General features: G+C 56.2%; 5 protein-coding genes across 5 annotated transcripts; 4 read left to right on the top strand and 1 right to left on the bottom strand.

Annotated features, from left to right (window-relative positions):
* Positions 1-1412: 1412 nt before the first annotated feature.
* On the top strand, positions 1413-3990 carry PG998_005448 (acetyltransferase; the record flags this gene model as incomplete). The annotated part of the gene is made up of 3 exons (XM_066872266.1): positions 1413-2316; positions 2375-3484; positions 3539-3990. The coding sequence occupies 3 exons, from the start codon at positions 1413-1415 to the stop codon at positions 3988-3990; spliced, it is 2466 nt and encodes an 821-aa protein (XP_066732363.1).
* Positions 3991-7855: 3865 nt separating this feature from the next.
* PG998_005447 (uncharacterized protein) lies at positions 7856-8158 on the top strand (the record flags this gene model as incomplete). The annotated part of the gene is made up of 1 exon (XM_066872265.1): positions 7856-8158. One exon carries the CDS (start codon positions 7856-7858, stop codon positions 8156-8158), a length of 303 nt encoding a protein of 100 aa, XP_066732362.1.
* Positions 8159-8812: 654 nt separating this feature from the next.
* On the top strand, positions 8813-11446 carry PG998_005446 (uncharacterized protein; the record flags this gene model as incomplete). The annotated part of the gene is made up of 4 exons (XM_066872264.1): positions 8813-8880; positions 8963-9558; positions 9602-10682; positions 10780-11446. 4 exons carry the CDS (start codon positions 8813-8815, stop codon positions 11444-11446), a joined length of 2412 nt encoding a protein of 803 aa, XP_066732361.1.
* Positions 11447-12203: 757 nt separating this feature from the next.
* Positions 12204-13707, bottom strand: PG998_005445 (uncharacterized protein; the record flags this gene model as incomplete). Its single annotated transcript, XM_066872263.1, has 2 exons — positions 12204-13310; positions 13381-13707. 2 exons carry the CDS (start codon positions 13705-13707, stop codon positions 12204-12206), a joined length of 1434 nt encoding a protein of 477 aa, XP_066732360.1.
* Positions 13708-14341: 634 nt separating this feature from the next.
* Positions 14342-15857, top strand: PG998_005444 (kynureninase; the record flags this gene model as incomplete). Its single annotated transcript, XM_066872262.1, is given in 2 exon segments — positions 14342-15573; positions 15584-15857. 2 exon segments carry the CDS (start codon positions 14342-14344, stop codon positions 15855-15857), a joined length of 1506 nt encoding a protein of 501 aa, XP_066732359.1.
* Positions 15858-16557: the final 700 nt, after the last annotated feature.

Genomic DNA, 16557 nt, shown 5'->3' with positions numbered 1-16557 from the left:
GGCTCCACAGCGCAGCGCACTCGTGATACGACCATGACCGACCTTCCCAAGAACCCCAACTTGACACCGCAGTTCTGTTTTTCAACGGTAGCACTCCGAGGTGCGCTTCCATTAGCGACTACTGATTTCCCATGAACAAGGTCTGATCATGTTGCTCTAGACTTTCTGCGAATATCACGGGGCGCTGTGGACGATTCCATCACTCAAAACCTCAATGCGCTCGTGACGCCATCAAGAGCGGGCTTCGATCCCAACTCAACATCGGTACGCACACCACGTTCGCCACACAAGCAGATCGATCCGCAGTCATGTCAAACGTTCAAAGATCAGGTGCTGTTCCCGTCGTGGCAGTCAAGGTCTGACGTGTTGACGTACTGTGCATACGTTGCTACGAGTCCCGACCCCAACGACCCAGAGACGACACTGCGAGAAGCCGAGTCGCTAAAGGACAGAGAGCGAGTGGTCAACGAGAGGCTCGACCCCTACTCCGCGAGGTATTTTCCACGGGAAGCGCGGACACAGCAGCTGGCCACGCTGCTCAGGCAAGAGCGGGGAGTTGAAACCATCGTCAGATCGCGAACCTGGGGCCTTGTGAGAGAGAGATGTGGTGATGACATAGAAGATGCTGATGCGGCTTTGAACCGCTGGCGGGACAAACAAGGGGTACATCGCACTGCGAATTAAAACGTAGGTGCGTTTCTATGCAGGAGTTGTAGTTGGGGTCGGAGTATCATGGGTGTAAATGTGTGTCTTCGCGCCGATCTTGTATAAGACATTGGTAATTAGAGTGTAAGATGAGACCATTGGATGATGCACCCTCACTCCGGGGCAAGCCACCCCAAATCAAGATGATTCCAAGGCGTCTTTTCCATCTCGAAGTTGCATATATTCCGTGGTCCCAGGCCGGCAACTGTCCGGCGGGCAAGGGCGGGAGTTCCGGTTTCTCGGCACATCCCACCACCGGATGCGGCCCCATTCTCCAGCTCGCACTTCGAGGCACACGACCTCCCCCAGTCTCTCGTGGGCACAATGCTTCTGGACGATGCTGGATGTAAAATGCACATGTCACGGCATTCTGGTCTGAGGTGTTTTTGTTTTCCTTCGAATTTTGCGAATATGCATCCATTAATGTCCTCATGGCGGTGATTTCCAGTGGGCTTACTTAAGGAAGAAGAAGGTGCATGCTTCTGGCCCACGTTTCAAGGTGGGCAGGCGGTTTGGCGGTTTGGCGGTTTGGCGGGCAGCTAGCTAGGCCACCTGCCACCTTATCGTATCACCCCACGACGCAACGGTACCTTTCTTTAAACTCTGGAAAGCTTCCAGTTCGCGAAAAATTGCCATTCCCGACAGCACAACCCAGAACATCTTCCCTCCCGATCGCATTCGCTGGCCGACCCTTCCCTTCAACGAGCATGCCTCAACCGCTCAGCGCGAAGGAGAATTCTCTCTTTCGCCAGGTCATCCGCAATTATGAGGACAAGCAGTACAAGCGGGGTCTGAAGGCCGCCGAGCAGATTCTCAAGAAGAACCCTAAGCATGGCGACACCATGGCCATGAAGGCCCTCATAATCAACCAGCAGGGCAACACCGATGAGGCCTTCGCCCTGGGCAAGCAGGCCTTAATGGCAGACATGAAGTCGCACATTTGCTGGCATGTCTACGGCCTGCTGTACCGCCACCAGAAGAACTTCGAGGAGGCAATCAAGGCATACAAGTCGGCTCTCAAGTTGGAACCGGACTCCCTGCAGATCCAGAGAGATCTGGCCTTCCTCCAGGTGCAGATGCGCGACTACCAGGGCTATATCCAGAGCAGGACAGCCATGCTCCAGGCTAGGTCTCAAGTCCGCCAGAACTGGACTGCCTTGGCCGTTGCACACCACCTCGCCGGCGATCTGACGCAAGCCGAGACGGTATTGACCAAGTACGAGGAATCCGTGAAGGTCCCGCCTTCCAAGACCGATTTCGAGAACTCTGAAGCCGTCATGTACAAGAACACCATCATCGCCGAGCAGGGCGACTACCAGCGTGCTCTTGAGCACCTCGAGTCCATCGCCAAGACCAACCTCGACCGCTTGGCTGTTATGGAGCTCCGAGCCGAATACTTGACCAAATTGGGAAGGAAGGAAGATGCTGTGAAGGCTTACAGATCGTTGTTGGACAGGAATGCTGAACATCCTGACTACTACAATAAACTTATCGAGGTCATGGCCATCCCCGCAGACGACACTGCGGCTAAGAAGGCCATCTACGACGAATATGCCGAGAAGAACCCTCGCTCAGATGCTGCCAAGAGACTGCCTCTGGATTTCGTTACCGGTAGGTTATGCCAATTCGACACAATTGCAAGCAGGACGTACTAACGGGGGTGTCGTAGGTGATGTTTTCCGCGAGTCAGCCAAGAAGTACCTCACTTTCATGTTGGACAAAGGCGTCCCGTCGACGTTTGCCAACCTCAAGCACCTCTACACGGATTCCTCTAAATTAGAAGCTCTCGGTGCTTTAGCGCACGAGTACTATGAGGCAAAGAAATCCGCCGGAGATGCCAAGAGCGACGATCCGTTCAAGGGCGAAGGGGCAGCACTATACTACCTGGCGCAGCATTACAACTATCACCTCAGCCGCGACCTGACCAAGGCTATGGAATTCGTCAACAAGGGTATCGAAAAGGCACCCGAAAACGTCGAGTTCCAAATGACCAAGGCGCGCATAATAAAACACACCGGCAACACACAGAAGGCGTCAGAAGCCATGGACCAGGCGCGCAACTTGGACTTAAAGGACCGATATATCAATACCAAAGCAGCCAAGTATCAGCTGAGGAACAACGAAACCGAAAAGGCTCTGGAGACCGTCGGCCTCTTCACCAGAAACGATTCTCCTGCCGGCCCCCTGAGCGATCTTCTGGACATGCAATGTGTATGGTTTATGACTGAGGACGGCGAGGCCCAAGCACGGAAAGGCAACGTTGGCCTGGCCTTGAAGAGGTTCCACACCGTCTACAACATCTTCGATGTGTGGCAAGAGGACCAGTTCGACTTCCACAGCTTCTCGCTCCGAAAGGGCCAAATACGTGCTTATGTTGATATGGTTCGTTGGGAAGACCACGTTCGCGACCACCCATTCTATTCCCGAGCTGCCCTTGGCGCTGTCAAGCTCTACCTTGACATGTACGACGGCAAGGCCCTTACCGATGGTGCCAATGGCGACGATAAGAACGGAGATGCTGCCGAGCGCAAAAAGGCGGCCAAGAAGGCTCGAAAGGCCGAGCGTGAGGCTGCCGAGAAGGCTGCCAAGCAGGATCCCAACAAGGCCAAGGCTCCGGTCGATGAGACCAAGAAGAAGGACGATGACCCTGATGGTCTCAAGCTCGCAGCCACCAGTGAGCCGCTTGTTGAGGCTACCAAGTTCCTGGTCCACCTCCTAACATACACACCCAAGAACCTCGAGGCGCAGCTCGCTGGTTTCGAGGTCTACATGCGTAGAGGTATGTGCCACTCACTGGCCGGAACATTTCACAATGATCTAACTTTGCCTACAGAGAAATACGTCCTTGCCCTCGGATGTCTCAACGCCGCCCTGGCCCTGGACGCCTCCCACCCCACTGTCCACGAGCATACCATCCGCTTCCTCCACGCCATCCGCAGCAAGCTTGCCTCGCTGCCGCCCAAGGTGCAGGAGGTGATCAAGTCCGAGTTTACGGCCATTGCGCCGTCGACGGACCTCGAAGAATACAACGACGACTTCCTTGCCAAGCACAAGGGCAGTGTGCCGCATGCCATTGCCGCCATCAAGATGAAGGAGTTGGTGGATGAGGACGCGGACAAGGTCACGGGCGAGAAGGAGCTCGCAGGCTTGGTGGGGTCGTCGGAGTGCACCTTTGAGGATGCGCAGGCGATCTTGGACCTCCTGCGGGGGTCGAGGAGCAAGGAGCTCGAGGGATTCAAGAAGAAGGCGGCCGAGAAGTGGCCTGAGGTCACTGCATTCGCATGAAGTCAAACCTGCTGGTGTTTGGAGTGAGTAGCAGCAGATTCTGCCCCCGCGGTCACCTTTTTTCACTGAGGCCTATTCTTCTTAGTGCAGGGGCATGTACACGATTCTGCCAAAAACGCATAGCCGAGGGGTCTTGGTGTGGGATTGAAATATGAATTCGAACTTCCAGAACTCAAGAGGTGTGAATGGTGTGTTGCATTTTTGTATGAGGTGTATATGCGTGCTTGTATCATCGAGTTTTGGGGAGCGTCGTACCCAGAGGTAAAAAACTAGGGGTTTAGGAATGAATGGCAACCACGGAGAAAGAGGAAAAGCAACGTTCATCTAGATGTTTTAGCCTTCATCATTACTATAGATCAAAGAGAGAATCACCAAGCCTGCTTCATACGCTACTTTCCTTATCTATAGTTTTACATGGGATGCTCTCGAGGCTAGCCCTCGAGGAATGGATAGCCTCCATCTCTGTCTTGGGAGGCCGGCTAGAGAAGGAGTCGCTGCCGATTTGCATGCCCTACTTAGGTGAGCTCAACTCATACGTCGAGAACGAACACTCGCCAATGGTTTGCCGTGCTACGGTCCACGTCGATGGCCGGCGGACCACCGGGATCTTAGCTGGCTATGAAATAGGGAGCCAGGGGAAGGAGGCAGAGAGGGGGAGAGCTAAGAAACGCCAAGCGCCCTTCGGTATTAGATAGGTTTTACTTTTCATATGGTCCAGAGATTCCCTTTTGGAAGCACTACATCAAGAAGCTCTTAGGAATCGCTGGGTTGAGGAGTCCAGTTGGCCACAGACAAGTGCGTTTGGTTTTAGGGCAGAACTCAGAATTCAGGCATTTTTCATCCATGTAGCCCTTGCCCTTTGATTGGCTAGGAAGGCATCATAGGCAACCACCTAGCTATACGTGAAGCCTAATTTAATATTCATGGGCAGATAGGGGTGGTGAGTTATTCTCGGGATTGGTTATCTAGCGTATGAGCTAAGTTAGATGAGAACAAAAGAAATCTCGCGGTCATTTCCATATAACAATTCCCATACTAATAGAAGATTCCCATGGTATGCGCCGTCTCGCACTTGGCGGCACGGAAATTTGAAGACCAAAGAAAGTGAAATCTGGATGGGTCTGGCCAGTTGGCATGCGGAGCAGTCGGTCTAGACCTGACTGGCCGGACGAGATGCTGCGCAGCCGAGTCATCAGTGACATCAGGGCTAGCCTTGTGCCTTGCGAGAGTGGTGTAGTTACTGGTGAAGTGTCTTGAGTGTCCCCCTTTCACCTTCTCCCCCCCGGCCCCGCGTTGCAACGGTTCTGGGTCCACACCCGGCTAGCGCTCCGAGCCGATCACTGCCTTGTTTGGCACTGCCGGTGTGTCTTGCTGTGTTGTTGTGCACTGGCAGTGGCATGAATTGCCGTTATGAGCTCTCGCCTCAGGGAGCTCGCTTAGAAGCGAGGCTTGTTTTTCTTCCATGAGACGAAACCCGTCTATCCAATGTGACTTCTCAACGACTGCACGCATGACGATTACATCAGTGAATCACTCCTCGGGAGATTGGTTTAGGCGCCCAGCGTCCAGCGTCCAGCGTCCAGTCCAGCACCAATGGATTGCAAAGCCGGATACCAGACGGAGCCTTGGCCCCCAGAGCAGCAGCCCCCTTTCAATTATGTGGACAGACCGGGCGGAGGCCGACCGCCAATTACCATATCGGCCGATACTCGCCATAGTCGCTCCGGCTCACTATCGGGTCAAGGTTGAAGAGGGCGAAGTCGTACGAGGTGGGAAGAACGGTGACGTTGGTTGACTTCCCTGGTGGGTTGGCGGCCACAAACTTGAGTGAAGGCGGCTTCACCGCGCCGATGGGGGAAGCAGCACTGGACGTGGAGACACACCGGCTCAGACGGCGTCGACGTTATTCACAGTTGCCAGTGAAACGGCACTAGGAGTCCATTACGGTCTGCCAGGTACGTACGTTAAGATGAGATGACAAACTGGCGTGCACCCCGATGGCCAATCAACATGGCCCATTCGCCCATCATCCCATTACCCATGTTGCAATTCTCGACTTCGATCTTGCGATGCACGTACTGCGGCTGGGCTCCAGGGCTGCAGGGACGTGGAAATGCTACTCTCCTTTCGTCATTTTCCTCTCAATCGGTCGCTGTTGAGTTCCCGTTTTGGCCGGCTCGGGCATTTTCCCGATACGGGCAAGTTCTGACGATCGTCCAATTTCCTTGTTTTCTGTGCCTGAACTGCCCCTAGCCTCCCCCTCCCCCTGTTCCAGAAGCCCAAACCGAGCACCGTTTGCATCTTTTTCAGCCACTTGTTCCGCCCGTCTTGATGATGATCAGCCCTAGAACCGTCTTGCCATCGATGCTGGGCTGCTTTGACGTGGGCCTCTAGTAAGGCGCGCTATTAGTTTCCCTACCGAACGACCCGGCAGAGAAGCCAGGAAGCCCAGCGTCTCACATCTGCCGACAGACCAGCTTCACTGCCTGTACGTGTAGCCATAGCAATACGACGCCAAGGATCGTGCTACGTCAGAAGCACTATACTTGAGGCTCTATAGAACAATGGGCTGGTCTTTGAGCCAGGCAGGATAGCTGACTGCTGATAGCCGGCCGCCCATCTTGCCGTGATGGTTTGGGCGCGAAGATGGACGGCGGACGATAGTACCATCCCGACTCCGGGCAGCCAGTCACTCCCCGAGAGCCAGATTTTTTATCAAGGTTTATGCTATCTTTAAACACGAGGAAACCCACATAAGCCTCTCTGCACTTTGCCATGTCGATCTTTCAGAAATTGCACCGAACCAGCATAGAAGCCTCGACTCTTCGATTCAGTAGGGGCCCGGCAGCAGCTTTTGGCCTCTAGTCTTTGGTGTCACGCACGTTGGAGCGTTGATGCAAGTATGCATCTAGGGGCTCCCCAACCGTTGCCCTTGCAGCCGCAAATCATTGCCCACTGTGGGGTTGACTTAACCGCACTTGTAAGCTCTGCTATAGTATCGGGCACCTTGTCCTATAGCAGAGACCTGATTTGCTAGTTGCCTGGGAAATTCGCCCTCTTGCCGTCATGGCCAGGCCTATGCAAGTTATTGTTGTCGTCAAGCCCATGCAAGAGGCTCTGGGCTCACACCTTCGCCTTCACCTCTGGCCATGGAAGAGCCAACCAAGTGTGTTGTGGTGCATGGCCAAGGGCGTTGACCTGGCGTGCGTGTATGATTCGACTCTTGCTACTTCCTACATGTATGTATGCTGTACACATGTACTTGCCATACTCAGCTCCACAGCCCACTGCGGATCGATCTGTGATCTCATTCACTCGAGCCAGCAATGCCCTATAGCAAATTATAGCTCTCCTATATGCGATCGACAACCCGATTTGCCTGTTACGTTAGAAACCCGCCCCTTACCAGGTGCTCCGTTCGGCCATCCGAGCAGAAAATCCAAGTTCATCTCACCTCCTGCCTCCCAACTCCCCGTCCCAGAACCCGTACCTGTTCGGAACTCGGTTTCATTGCGATGCTGGGATCCTAGCTCGACTGCAAAGCTCCACCCAGCATGGGGTGAACGGGAAGGCCTGGCGCGATCGTCGTCATCGACGGCATGGTGGCTCCTGTTGCTACCCAGCAGCACTTGCAGTACGGCTTGCGGTGCTTGCTTGTGGTGTGATATCCAGCATCATCGAGGCCGCCCAGCTGTAAGAGACGAAAGATGTATAAAAGACAGACGACTTCCCCGTGTCTCGACCACTTCTTTCTGTCTCCTCATCCTCACCATCACATCCACACAAGCCCAGAACCATCAACCTTCGCTTTACTTCAACAAACCATCCATTCACTTTTTGAATAGCCACCAAACACACCAGCAAAATGCAGTTCTCCGTCATCGCCGCCACCCTCTTCTCCGTCGTCGCCTTCGCGGCCCCCGGCGCCCAGGTTGCCCGCCAGGCCAACTACACGCCCTGCTCCGGCCTGTACGGCACCTCGCAGTGCTGCGCCACCGACGTCCTCGGCGTCGCTGACCTCGACTGCGCCAACCCCACCGAGGTGCCCACTTCGGCCGACAACTTCAGCGAGGTCTGCTCGGCCATCGGCCAGCGCGCCCGCTGCTGTGTCCTGCCCATCCTCGACCAGGGCATCCTCTGCAACACCCCCGCCGGTGTCCAGGGCTAAATGTACCCTCCTACATTAATGTATAATGGCAAAGAACGCCGGGGTAAGTTCACCGCCTATCCGAGTCGCTTCAGTGAACCAGATAGCTAACCACATCTCGCTCTTCAGGTTGACAATAATGTCGCGTCTGCGGCATGTGGCATATTCGACTCCGAGGTTCCGAGGTTCTTGTGTGATGGATCGCGTATGGCTTGGACTTGTACATATTAGCGGATGATGTCGGGGATTTGGGCGCTTGTCACGAGAAAGCCGGGTTCCGATATCTAGACTTTTTCTGTTTGTTTATTAGAGCAACAATTGACATTTAAGCAACAATTTTGACATTTGAAGTATTGGGTTGACAACATGTCGCGTTGTGAATGATGTTTGCGTCTTATGGCGGCAGTGGCTTTTGGCGGGCCGCAAGCAAGTGCCAGTGGCGCATCCGAGACTCGGATGCAAAGGCTTCATTCAGTTCAAGGTGTGTCTCGGATGTCATGTACATACATACAGTCGGTACTTTGAATAACAAACAAGCCCTGCTTCCGCCCGCGAGCAGCCCGATAAGACCAAGCATTTCGGACCCAAGTCCCCAATTCCAAAACATACGATTTGCGACTGATCCTGAGCTTCCGTTCAATTGTCCCTTGTGTTTTTGTGTGTTTTTTTGGTGTAATGCCGCATTCCTCCCCCAGCGACGAGACCCGGCCAATCCGCGCTCGGGTTCAGAACGCCTGTGATAGGTTGGTTGCCTCTCCCTCCACTCACTCACTTCCGCTCTCGTACAACAAACACCCTCTCATATATATATGTAAATACTTGCAGTTGCAAAAGCCGCAAGGTGAAGTGCGACGGCAAATCGCCTTGCAGCTACTGCATCCGCCGCCGACGTTCCGAGTTATGCCACTACTCCCCTCAGCGGAAGCGGGTGCCGCAGCATGCGCGCTCGCCCTCCATTCCGACATCCGCATCTTCGTCATCCGCCCTGCAGCAACCACAGACGAACGATGAGGGCCTGGCTACACCAAACCGAACGCCACGCAATGCGTCGGTATCGCAACATGTTGGTCACATGCAGACGTCGTCGTCACCTGCTGTTGTTCCAGCAGCGCCGCACCCCCAGCAACCGCCCTTGGCCGCAGCAGCAGTAGCTAGCGGAAGCGGCGCCGGTGACGGCAACTTCGGAGCCAGCGCCCACGATGACGAGACGGACGTCCCGCGCGAGGCGCGCCTGTTGTGCGACGCCCAGGGCAAGCTCATTTTCATCGGCGATTGCGCCCCGCTATCCTTCTTCCAGAGCGTGCGTCAGCTCGTGACCAGCCGCGTCGACGAACACGCCTTCGCGCCCCAGAGCAGCCAGTACTCGGTGCTAGAGAACAGCGCCCCGTCTGCATCCTTTGCAACGCAGCACGGCAGCGGGGGTGGGGGGGCCCGGGATACCCCTCGAATCCATCCCCGATGCAGTCGCTATCTACCTTGCCGTGACCGCGGGCCTGGTCGACCTGTTCGAGGACGCGCGCCTGCGCGACGACATCACCCTGTGGGCCAGTGCGGGCGGTCTTTCTTCGTCGCCGTCGACGAATAGCGCATCGGCGGACGTGGCGCAGAGCATCGTGAACTACCTAATCCTGGCCATCGGGTACCAGAAGGACCGCGAGCCCCTGGCCCAGGCCTGCTTCGAGTACGCGCGGGACCGGGCCTTTGCCCACCTGAGCGGCGACCTGAGCATCAGCACCGTGCACGCCTTCCTGCTGGTGACCCTGTTCATGTTGGGCGCCTGCCAGATCAACGGCGCCTTCCTCTTCTTCGGCATCGCCGTGCGCACCGCCTACTCGATCGGCATCCACCGCACCGAGGTCAACGCCCGCTTCGGCCCCGACGGCCACGTCCAGCGCGACCGCCTCTGGCGCAGCCTCCGCGTCGTCGACCTGTTCCTCAGCACGTCCATGGGCCGCCCGTCCGCCACCTCGGACGTCGACTGCACCGTGCCCTACAAGCTGCTCGCGGCCGACGGCAGCCAGGAGGAGTCGTTTGATATTCTGAGCGCGTCGGTCCAGATCTTCCTGATCCTCGAGTGTGTCGTGCTCGAGGTCTACTCGCGCCGCAAGATCACGCTCCAGCTCACCGAGGGCATCTCGCGGCAGCTCCGGGACTGGTCTGGTCGATGGCTGCGGCCGTTGAAGGATGTCCTTACGGCTACTACGGCCACGGAACCGGAAGGGAGTGGCGGTGGAGATGGCAGTGGCGGTCAAAGACAAGAACATTCTGCCAAGCAACAACAGCAGCTCATCGGCACCTGCCAGGTGCTCTCGTCGTACTACTACGCCGTCATGCTGGTCTCGCGCCCGTTCCTCATGTATGAAGTACGCAGGAGGTTGTCTGGCGGGCCCGTTCATGGAAGCAGTGATGGTGGTAACAAGAACGATATATTCTCGGGCAAGTCCCGCCTCGCGGACGCCTGTATCGATGCCGCAAGTATGATGGTAGACGTGGTGTCTGCGCTCATTGACAGGGGCGTCATGACAGGGAAACATCCTTTAATAGTGTAGGTTTCCATTCATCTACTACCGTTCTTTCTCTCTCCGTGCCAATCAACATTGGAAAGAGAGCAACGCCTGCTTACAAGATATGTTTTTCAATAGGTCATGGCTGTTCGCCTCGTCGTTGGCTCTCGGAGTTGGCCTTTTGGGTAGCTTTGGTCGGATCCTGGAGCGGTATACGCAAAAGTCCATTGCGGCCCTCGAGCACTTCGCCAAGAGCGACGCCCATGCCATGCAGTACAGCCTGATTGCCAAGAGCCTTCTGGCGACGGCACTGGACTCGTTAGAGAAGAGGGAGATGACAGAACGGCTGCAGCGGGCAGAGAGCAGCAGCCAGCTGTTTGGCTTGATGCCCATCGAAAGGGGTAGTGGTGTTGGCAGTGGCGATAGCAATGGCATCGGTGCCTCCCTACGAGCATCGGAATCACTGGGCTTGGCTAATAATTCTTCGTCCTCCCTAGTAGCGAATGGAGGCGGGGAGGGTGTCGGCGGCGGCGGATCTGGACACAACATCCAGCACCAGGAGTCGTTCGCGAGATCGGAGATGCTTTCGGGACACCATCTCCACCACCACGTGGCCCCGTCCTCGCCCGGGCGCTTTGTGGACTTGGACCCGGCCTTTCTGTCGCTCTCTGGCGGTGCTCTGCCGGAGACGCCCGACCTCTCCTTTCTGAATAGCACATTTGGCGGCGATCAGGGACCAGGCGCTCTGAACCTCTTCCCTTTATTGGAAACGAGCGGTCATATTGACTTGGCACATTACTTTTAAGCATGTGGATATACTTGACTAACAAAACACGACGGCAAGAGATTATGGTACTGCTTCCACTCTTGAGTATTGCAATATCCAAGTGGCATGTAGAGAAACCAGCTCATTGCCGTTTTCATAATGTATATAGAATGCCACCACCTTGGGATCCATCAATATTCACAGTGTACCCGGAGCGGTGGCTGGGATTGTTTTACATATGTTATGCCGTGGATGGTTTCAGGGCTGAAATTGAAGCGACCGACTGCTACTCCATCCGTCTGGATTCCTCGGATGGGATGTGGGATGTGGACACGGAACGGATTCATTGCGGTATTTTTCTTCTATTTCCGGGTCTCCCTATCTTTATACAAATCACCTGAATGGATACCGTTGCTGTTTTCGCCAATAGCCAAGGACTCGCTGGCATTTGAGGGCTGTCCAATCACCTCACCTGCCCTGAACCGGATGTGAAACAGGTTCACCCAGTTTTTTCTCTCCTCCCTTTCCCGTCCCGAGTTCCGAAGTTCGGATAAAAGAGTTGCTCTCTCGGAGGATCTGACGACCAAGTTGATGGAACAGAAGATCAAAAGCAGGAATTACCAGATTCAGGGAGCGAAAAAGGGGCGGTAAAGTCACGGCCAGTCGAGTGAAAAATGCGGGGTCGTCAGGCCTCGCAATATTTCCCAGGTTTAAGTATAAGCAAATTCGAATTGGGGTATCTAGATACTGGAATCTATGCTGCAGGATCGCTCAAGCAAAGTACGTAGATGGCGGATCAGTTTTTCAGGCTACTCGCCTCAAACGTCTCATCTCGAGACTGCTTGAGAAAGGGAATCAGCGTCGTGCCTCCCGTGCCCCTCAGCTCCGGGTCCTCTGCCACACCACCTGCTTGACCTTGCGACTTCACCGCCGACGATGTGGCCAGGTTCTGCTTCTTCAGGCCCGCTTCCCCGCCATGATGGCCCTCTGCCGTGAGCTCGCGCGCCGCCCGTTTTGCGGGCAGGATGATGTACCGCGTCACGATTTGGATGTGCTTGTTCCGCAGGAAACCCAGCGTCTCGGTGGCCTTCACGTACGAGGCACAGAAGCGCGTTTGGTGCTTGTCCGACGGCCCCCCAGGCTGCTGCTGGAGCTTTTGCGCCAGCTCTCGGATGCTGCCCTGCTGCGAGACGTGTACCAGGAAGCGCCGGTGCGGGCCAGGCATGTAGTCGCGGACTTCTTCGTGGTAGCTTCTGGGGGCGGCCTCTTGGTCTTTGGCTCCTCCAGGCGGTGGCGGCGACGCGCGGCTGTTCCCCTTGTTGGTGTGCTCGACGCCGAGGACCACGTCGAAGAACTGGATCATGGAGCTCTGCCCGTTACTGCCGCCACGCCATTGCTGCCACGAACCCGTCCACTTTCCGCCTCCTCCCTGCTGCTCCGGGAACATAACGCCACGCGGCAGCCCTGCGGCCTCCATGTTTTTGCTCCCCGCCAGGAACGGGCGGATCTTGTGGTAGAAGACGTCCGGGTCGCAGTGCTCGTGCATGCGCTCGAGCAAGCTACTGACCTTGTCGATGGAGACGGTGAGCTCGTCCAGCGCCCGCGCCAGGGCCTCATAGTCGCGCGGCGTCTTCTGCTTGGCCGCCACTTCCAGCGCGCTCACCATGGAGGGGATGGCGCGGCCCGCCTGCGCCTCCATGGCCACCGAGATCATGAAGAACCAGGACTCGTCCTCGGTGCCCGTAAATGTGTGCATCGACTTGATGGCGTCAACGTCGGTGAAGTCGCCCGCGCCCGCGCAGGTGAAATTCCAAAGGTTGGAGGCCGCATATGTCAATACCGGTGGGAGTTCGAGGTGCTCTGAGACCCGGAGGAATGGCACTGATATCGCGGCTGGTAACACCTTGATGAGTCTGGGTCAGCAAAAGATAGCCGGGCTGTTGGGACATATAAAGGCAGGGCCGATGATTTACCTCGGCTGGCTGGCATCCCCCCCAGATGTATGCCTGGGCCAGGAAGCCCAGTATCACGTATGCCCTCCGCCATTGGGCTTCTGTGACAAGTTGATCTGTTGATAGCACGTCGAGCGCCCTTGTCTCCTCCCTCAGGGCGCCGGTTTTAAGCAGCTGGGGCATCCTCCGTATTAACGTGTCCCATGACGCATAGTACGGAGGGAGCTCTCTTAGTGGCGCTTCTTTTGGGAGGAAGCCGTTGCTGGTCACTGCGAACTTATTCGACAGGTAGACTACGATCTCGTCGACCGCCTTGCCTGGAAAAGGGGACAGCGCGTGAGGGGACATTGTGTGGAGAGATATGGGCTTAGGTTGTGGCAGTGGGTAAGGCAAGGTTGGCGAAGAGAAAGTGTACGATATATATATATGTATGTGTGCCTGCAGTATGCTCAAAGCCCACAGACAGGATATTATAATGAACGGTTGGAACCTCGAACTGGGAGAAAGATAACCGAAACCACCTCCCCCGGGCCGCACGTCATCCCCACTCCCATCCGAGAGTTTTCTCTCGCTCCGATCAGCAGCCACGTCTATTCCTGTGTTATGTCCCGAGGATCCTTCGCAATCAATCGCAACCGTCGACAGTCGCTCGTCCGTCCCGTCGGATAAGTGCGGAAGTGCGGATGGCGGAATGACGGAAGCGCTTATGTGGGCCGCCCCCGTAACCGCCTGGAAAGCCCTACATACGGTTTCCATGCCCCTTTGCCTGCATTCGCTGTATCGGCTCTTGGAAAACCTGGGATCAGGGGTGGAGTGCTGGAGTCAGAGAGGACAAGGGGAGCGAGTACGATGGAGACGAGCTGGAATATCAAGGTCTATAAAGTGTGGGACAATGGCCGCTTCAAGATGTGTCAGGCAATAGAATAGTCGCATTCCGCCACGGCCTGCACGCATCACATCACCGCCCACAACAAGAACCGCCATGGAGTTTCAGACGATCGTGGAGAGGCTGAGAGCGGGCCAAGACCCAAAGTTCCCTGCCAATGCCAATTCTTTGGAATACGCGGCGACCCTCAGCAGCCAAGATCCTCTCAAGCACCTGAAGGAGGAGTTCATACTGCCGACGAAGGGCTCGTTAAGAAAGAAAGGACTCTCGGGTACAGCAGCCCCTGCCAATGCATCTCACACCAGCAGTAGCAACGGCACATCCTCATCGCCAAGTCATGGTGACGACGACGACGAGAAGTCATCCATCTACTTCGTCGGCAACTCGCTGGGTGCCCAGCCCAAGGCAGTGCGGAGGTACCTAGACGCCCAGCTCGAGACGTGGGCATCGATTGGGGTTGGCGGCCACTTCACCACCTGGGAAAACTCGCCCCTGGTGGCCTGGCAGGACATGTCGGCCGACTGCGCGCGCAAGTCGGTCGACCTGGTGGGGGCCGCATCGGCCGACGAGATCGTCATGATGAATACCATCACGGCCAACCTGCATCTCATGATGGCGAGCTTCTACAAGCCCACGGAGAAGCGCCACAAAATCATCCTGGAGTGGAAACCGTTCCCCAGCGACTTTTACGCCATCGAGTCGCAGATCCAGTGGCACGGCCTCGACCCCGCCAAGTCCATGGTGCAGATCCAGCCTGACGGCAGCAACAACGACGACGAAAGCTTCCTCATTTCCACGGAGACGATCCTGGCCGCCATCGACGAGCACGCCGACGAGACGGCCCTGCTGCTCCTGCCAGGTGTACAGTACTACAGCGGCCAGCTCTTCGACATGGCGCGCATCACGAAATACGCCCAAGAAAAGGGGATTCCCTACGTGGGCTGGGACCTCGCGCACGCCGCGGGCAACGTGGAGCTGCGCCTGCACGACTGGAACGTCGACTTCGCCGTCTGGTGCACATACAAGTACATCAACGCGGGGCCCGGGTCGATCGCGGGCGCCTTCGTGCACGAGCGCCACGGCACGGTCGAAAGGGACCCGGACGCGATCCACGGGTTCCGCCACCGACATCGGCTCGCGGGCTGGTACGGCGAGGACAAGAGCGTCCGCTTCGACATGGCGAACCGGTTCCAGCCCACCCCGGGTGCGGGCGGATTCCAGGTCTCGAACCCGAGCGCCGTCGACCTGGCGAGCCTGTCGGCTGCGCTGTCCGTGTTCGAGAAGACGCGGATGCGGGAGCTGCGGTCCAAGAGCCTGGCGCTGACGGCGTACGCGCAGCACTTACTGGATGACATCGGTTCCGCAACGCCGACGCCCCCCGTTCCGCATCATCACGCCCCGCGACCCCGCGCAGAGGGGCTGCCAGCTGAGCGTGCTGTTGCGGCCGGGACTGCTGGAGCAAGTAGGCGAAGCCCTCCGGGAAGGCGGCGTCGTGTGCGACCAGCGGAAGCCCGACGTGATCCGTGTGGCGCCCGTGCCGCTTTACTGCGACTTTGTGGACGTGTACAACTTCATGAGCATACTTGGACGAGCGATTGCGACTACTTCTTGAGGCGGCTACCATATCGATAGACATATACATCTAGACCAATAGACAGAGAACGGTTATACTAGTATAGTATGAACAACTTAGACATCAGAATCTACCACCACGATACAGAAGCTTCAAGGATATCGGTGGAGTTTAAATCCCAAATCTGATTCACGCCCTTCTCGACGGAGCACGCTCCCCCCACCAGTGAGGTAGTGCTTCGAGGTATTTCCTTCGTTTGTTCTAGAAGGAAATACCTGGTACTTGGAACGTCGATCTACTGGCAGAAGGAGATGCAGGTTTTAGACGATTTGCCATCCACTTGATTACTAGTACTGCCGAGCATGGATTGCCCCAACCCAATATGGGGTTGGGAAGCGATAGATGACCTCGCATGCGACAAAAGAGAAGGAACATGCGCAATACGGGCCTATGAACGAGTAGAGTTCGTCGGAATCATCCCAAAAGCTTCGATCCCTCCCTGCCTCCCCTCTGCGGCAAGCACCGGAGGCATAGAGTTTCTCGCTTAGACCACTTGCGGTTAGAAGAGCGTTTGCATATGTACTGAAGAGCAAATACGAGGAGTGTTGCCTCCTCGAAAGCAGGCTTCCTTCCTTTCCACGAGAGAATGACGTCTGATGTATCGCGCACTCCTTGACAAGTGGCTATGTGGGCACCGTCTTGGTTGATCTTCGCGAATCTGTGCTTCCTCTCGGCTGGT

This window comes from Apiospora kogelbergensis, assembly GCF_038363985.1.
Source record: "Apiospora kogelbergensis strain CBS 113332 chromosome Unknown utg000003l_segment0_segment0, whole genome shotgun sequence".
In the NCBI taxonomy this organism is placed as follows: domain Eukaryota; kingdom Fungi; phylum Ascomycota; class Sordariomycetes; order Amphisphaeriales; family Apiosporaceae; genus Apiospora; species Apiospora kogelbergensis.
The sequence above is the reverse complement of the archived record's forward strand: the minus strand, read 5'-3'. Positions and strand labels throughout refer to the sequence as shown.